General features: G+C 46.5%; 1 protein-coding gene across 1 annotated transcript; it reads right to left on the bottom strand.

Moving 5' to 3' along the window:
- Positions 1-270: 270 nt before the first annotated feature.
- Positions 271-5,909, bottom strand: med27 (mediator complex subunit 27). The gene is made up of 8 exons (XM_085366990.1): positions 5,701-5,909; positions 4,789-4,933; positions 1,240-1,370; positions 1,023-1,116; positions 826-933; positions 706-747; positions 553-630; positions 271-468 (listed from the first exon to the last, which is right to left on the bottom strand). The coding sequence occupies exons 1-8, from the start codon at positions 5,901-5,903 to the stop codon at positions 334-336; spliced, it is 936 nt and encodes a 311-aa protein (XP_085223116.1). The 5' UTR covers positions 5,904-5,909; the 3' UTR covers positions 271-333.
- Positions 5,910-6,120: the final 211 nt, after the last annotated feature.

Raw genomic sequence — 6,120 nt, 5'->3', positions numbered from 1 at the left:
GCTACGTGCTGGATTGTCTCAGGGGCATCTTTACACAGCCTGCACCTGGAGTCTTGCCCATACTGGCAGTCACGTTTCCCTGGGCAATATTATCAGAATCACCTTTATTTGGCCAAGTTTGTGCACAGAAATCAATTTGACTCAACTTTGGGGGTTTTTGCATACAGAAAGCAAACTTTGTAAAAATATATAAATAAATAAATTTAAGCCATGAACAGGCTCACGGCTCAGCAGACATCAATAACAGCTTCACTCACACATCTGTACAAAACAAACTTTATTGAAACACCTTTACATAAAGAAAAACTTTACAGATAAACAGGAAGTGTCCTGTTACATGCGACAGGTGTCATGAAACGCCTCCAGGGTCCTAAAGTCCCTCCATGTGGGAGGAAGTCCGTCCTGCAGGAAACGGCCACAACGCTGACATGACGACTGGAAGAGCTTTATGTAGCTCCGCAGCCAGGTCTGAGAGGGCGACACAGAGGGGTCAGACACAGACAGGCAACGACAGAGGGTAATCAGATTACTCTGGTGCCCGATTACTCTCACCATGAAAGACCGCACAACGACGTCTGGCATCTGAGGCAGCTGGTAGTGCAGCAGGGCGGTGGTGGCGTGGTCTGTTACCTGCAAGCACCTGGCTAATCAGGGCTCCGAATGCTAGGCCCACATATCAACTTCTATGCATCTGAGATCTCTTACCTTCTGAAACACCTGGTACTGGGACTTGGTCCAGATATCCAGCTGACGAGGACAAAAGAACAGGTTACCGTGGTTACCTGGGACACATAATCAGCTGTTACCTGTCAGGCGAACACTCACCTTTCCTTCCTCGTTGTAAACGTTTTCGTTGAATCCTCGAACGATGGTTCTGTCGATAAACAGCGACCGCATCACAACGATGGCCTTCAGCACCTTCCCCAGAGTCACCTGGGACGGAGACAGGTGAGACAGACACATGTTACCTGATCTGAAAACACCTGTGGGCACAAAGTGTGTTTAAATGTGTATTCTACTACCAGCAGCACAGCCGACGTCCCGTTGGGTCTAAACAGCTCAATGGTCATATCAGGAAACAGCCTGCCGATGCGAGAGATGACATCATCCACGTACCTGTGACAGGTGTGACAGGTGCCCGTGTGTTAGTGTGAAAGGATAAACCAGGGGAACCGCAGCATAAAGGTGTGAAATAGTTTACTGTAGCACTGTTGTAGTATTTTGTGCAATAGTACTCACTGTGGAGGCAGTACCAGAGTACTGGGTTGGACTTTGGGCCGTCTCTTGGCTGATGCTCCCATCTGATTGGCTGATCGCTTCAGCGACTGCTGGTTCAACAAACTGGAGGCCAAGCTAGCGTGATACTGCAACTACACATACACACAAACACAGCGTGAGGATTTGACGGTAGGCGGGGCCTCTAAACATGGATTAAACGTTTTCCTCACACTCAAAGACGCTCAGCCTGCATCCGACCTCACAAGTGTCCACACGAGGACAATCCCAGTGTCCTCTGTCTGTCTGACTGTCAGGCAGTAAAAACATGGAGGCAGCGTCCGGGTGGGTGGTCCCTGACCAGTTTACAGGGAGTGGTTTTATCACGTCCATGTTTTTGCAAACACGACGGCGACGGTGGAAGGACTCATCTTCAGCCTTCGTAAACGAGGGCCGCCGCTGGCTTGGTCTGTGGTGGCAGCTCCATGAGCTCCAGCTGTGGACCAACATCAAAGCACCTGACACGCTCAGAGCAGCTGAAGAGTCGCGATCAAGAACTCGCTGATTAATGAGACACAGCTGACACAGTGGGTATCAGAGGCGGGGGCTGATTCTGTTGGTCTGAAAACGCTACGAACCATCAGCTGCACACAGAGGCTTGTCACAACCACGTCTGTCTGCGGTCAACACTCGACTTTAACAAACCGAAACAAAACAAACAACTGAGGTTACAAAGGTCGTCCTTTGTGCTTATAACATGTGAAACAGTCAAATAAAAAACCTCACACGACAGAAGCTGAAGTCCAAACAGCGATGATAAAACCGACACAGCAGGTTTGTGTCCCATGGCGTGTGGAAACTCCCACCGTCGCCATATTTCCCTATCTGGTATGACTGAAACACGCACGCTCAGCACGGTGTGTTAGGTAGAAGGTTTTGAGGTTGGGCGGGGGGATTAATGATGCATTCGCAGTGTGTGGGAGAAAAAAAAAACGTGCAGACACCGTAATATTTCCATGGCAACCCATACTCGATGGTTACGATAACGCCATTTTAACCATCGTATGTGGACAAACTCGTTAAGTATATTCGATACATGGCCCAGCCCTCACTCCAGCTCAACATCCATCTTCGACCCCGCAGTAACCACAAGTCTTTAATTCCAGTTACAGTCCCTACATATTTATCTATCACTCACCCAGCTGGCTCACATTACAGCAGCCTTCACGCCAACATGTGTAAAAACAATTGTGTTGCTAGGCGATCCAGTGTGTCGTAGCTACTTTAATTTCTGTGGCTTCTCCGGTTCGAGGTAAAAGTGGTTATATTTATTTCTTTTGATCCAACACGCCCCAAAAGCCAGTATTTGATGAATACGCCCAAAGTCATGAAATATGAGATGCACAGTGCTGATGGCACCGGGTCACCTGACTCAAACAGTCCTCATCATGACGTGTCTGCAAACCCGAACATTACAGCGAACAAGAGGCACGTCCTGTTTCAGACCAGCCAGCCAACAGAGCTACTCTCTGCTAAAGGCACGGACCGCTCATGAACGGCAGGAGACAGCGACCCCGCTACACTGACGCTCAGCTGTCGTCTCCTCCGCTCAGTTAGCTATGATGGTGCTAAACATGCCTTTCTTGAATTGTTAAATCTGTGACGGTGTGTCACAGCAGGGCTCCGTGGGGAAATGTCCAGGTTCAGGTCCACTTTGATCTCGCTGTGAACAGGGCGGTTGCTCTGAGGTCCTCATCAGCAATGTTCCCTCTAAGCTGCGTGCGTGCGCAATTGCGCACTGCTGGCACGTCTCTGCGCACAGAAAAAAAAATCTAACCTGAATTGAAATTAAAATGAAAACTTTAACAATCCTGTTCTGCAGTGTTAGTCAGTGACTGGCTGCTCCCGTATGGGATCAGAACGATGCCACCTTATCCCACAGTCCAGCCAATGATGCGATTCACATTCGTATAGATACGCAGCTAATCAACGTCGCTGACAGGCTCTGACAGCGTCCTTATGTGCCGACACCGGTGTTTAGCTAGCAAAGCGGCTGATGTGGAGTGAAGCCACGTTAATGACAACGTGTACAACCATTGGAGATGTGAGCAGCACAGACGAACAACTGACGGACAAAGTGTGGACTTTATACCAGTTTTTAAATTGTGTTGATCGGCCACGTAAAACCAGAGTTATGATAAAATATCTGCAATGTTTGTTTTTCTTCCTGAATACTGTCGTTGTTTATATTTACTGCAGGAAGAAACGGTAAAAACGGCGTTTTATAAGGAAAACCCCCTGAGCAAAAACAACACCCCTCCCCCAGCCTCTCAGTGTGTAGTCAGTGTGTAGTCAGTGTGTCGTCAGTGTGTAGTTAGTGTGTAGTCAGTGTGTCGTCAGTGTGTAGTCAGTGTGTAGTCAGTGTGTAGTTAGTGTGTAGTCAGTGTGTAGTCAGTGTGTAGTGAGTGTGTAGTTAGTGTGTAGTCAGTGTGTAGTGAGTGTGTAGTGAGTGTGTAGTCAGTGTGTAGTTAGTGTGTAGTGAGTGTGTAGTCAGTGTGTAGTTAGTGTGTAGTCAGTGTGTAGTTAGTGTGTAGTCAGTGTGTAGTCAGTGTGTAGTTAGTGTGTAGTCAGTGTGTAGTCAGTGTGTAGTGAGTGTGTAGTCAGTGTGTAGTCAGTGTGTAGTCAGTGTGTAGTTAGTGTGTAGTGAGTGTGTAGTCAGTGTGTAGTTAGTGTGTAGTCAGTGTGTAGTTAGTGTGTAGTCAGTGTGTAGTCAGTGTGTAGTCAGTGTGTAGTTAGTGTGTAGTCAGTGTGTAGTCAGTGTGTAGTGTAGTCAGTAGTGTTGTTGTGTGTCAGAACAATGAGGCGCCTGCTGAGTGTTACAGGTGTTACAGCAGTGACACATCTGCTGCTGTCAGGCCTGCAGGTATCAGGCTGTTGTTCTCCTTCGTCTCATAGTGGACAGAAATTATTTTTTGGAGCGGCACAAATAATCTGTGTGGCATCAGAGTTGATGCAGAACAGCTGATTGTTCTGTAAATAGTTTGAAATGTTTATTTAAAAACGCTTTGGCTGCATTTTTAGGTAAACAGCTGCAAAAAGCTTTGTTTGCATAACTCAGTTACTTTTTTGAAGAAGTAACTATATAATTAACTGCCCAACATTGGTCATTGTTTACTGTATTTGCAGACAGAGTTACAGACTCTCTCCCAGACCACAGACTCAGAATACAAGTCAGAGCTTTATGAAAAATAAAGAAAGAAAGCTTTGTTTTCAAACTTGGAGTTCAAGTTATTTTTCCTTCCAATAGTGTTAACATGCTACAGGTCATGAACAAGATTGTTTTTAATTGTCATTGTAAGTGGGCTAAAGCAGTTAATTTAAAGTAGTCTAACATAAATACTGTAATTTGATTACTTTAATAAACCTATGTGACTTGGATGCTGGCGTGACCACACTGCACACGTCTGATGTTGCTCACAGTGGTCCAAGGGACGCTCAGGGAGTTTGTGTGTTCATGAAACATTAGAGGGAACGTTGATCATCAGTGAACAGGAAGTGCACGTTAGCGGTTACCTTGTTGGACCACTTGTATGCCTGCAGCAGCTGAGAGTACAGAGGAGTTTTATCCTGCACCGGGTCCAGACTCAGCAGACCGCTGTTATGGAGGGGGTGGGACTCTGAGGGGCGACCAACCAATCCGCTGAGACGCTCCAGCTCACTGACAGACAGACAGAGAGACGGATTTTCAGTCGCCAGAGAAAGTCAAACCGTAAAAACGTGTTTAGGATTAAAAAGTCATAAAATAACAGTCAGAGGTCAGGCTCACTTCAGCCTGCTCGAGCATGGCTGATTACACTTAGACTCTCAGTAAACATGGACCTAAAATCATCCTGACCATCAGCTGCTGTCTTGTCTCAAAATACACTCCAAGTGTTGCTCTGTGGCACGGAAAGTCGCCTTCAGTTTAGGATGTATTCAGAAAATGAACTTTATATTTTAATAATTCCCGTGAGGAAGATGCATATCTGCTCTGAGGATCCAGAATTCCCTTTGGACAGTATTTCAAGTTTCCACACCAACGACACAGCGACAGTAGGTGCTTGGCAGCTGTTAGAATCAGGAATCAGAATGCTTTATCAATCCCTAAGAAAATTATGTATCTGAATGGACCCTCTTCTGTCAGCATGTCTTTGTGTATTAACTCTTAAATCAGCAGAAATATGAATGGACCCTGGTCTGTTATGAGTCTGTCAGCATGTCTTTGTGTATTAACTCTTAAATCAGCAGAAATATGAACGGACCCTGGTCCGTCAGCATGTCTTTGTGTATTAACTCTTAAATCAGCAGAAATATGAATGGACCCTGGTCTGTCAGCATGTCTTTGTGTATTAACTCTTAAATCGGCAGAAATATGAATGGACCCTGGTCTGGGGGTTAGTGTGTTTTTCTGTAGGCTGGATCCTGACGGACAGTGTTTGGACTCACTTGAGGTCTCTGTTGACCGCCTCTAGGTTTTCCTGGAATTCGGATATAAACTGCTTCTCTCGACCCTCCAGCGTCTCGCGATTCTTCATGCCGTCCTTCAGGAACTCGAACACGCGGCTCACGCTGGAGCGCAGCGCCTGGATGCCGCTGATGGCGTGAGAAAACGCATCCAGGTTCACTCCGACATTCACCACGTCCGCCATCTTCTCTGCTTTCCCCCCCCCGGCTGCTGGCGCGCGTTGATGACGTTTAGGAAGTCGTTAAAAAAAACAAAAAAACGTGACCCTGACTGGAAAGGCAATCTTACAGTCATTGGATGATGATGTAAATAAATGTAAAGATAGAAGGTTAAAGGTCACAGGTGTTTACATGCAGGGCTGGACTGGAACAAAAAATCGGCCCGGGCATTTTGACTAGAGA

Source organism: Diplotaxodon limnothrissa, linkage group LG12 (genome assembly GCF_057381915.1).
Source record: "Diplotaxodon limnothrissa isolate DT_005_m linkage group LG12, D_limnothrissa_male_GT1.1, whole genome shotgun sequence".
Classification (NCBI taxonomy): domain Eukaryota; kingdom Metazoa; phylum Chordata; class Actinopteri; order Cichliformes; family Cichlidae; genus Diplotaxodon; species Diplotaxodon limnothrissa.
This window is presented reverse-complemented; position numbering and strand designations above follow the sequence as displayed.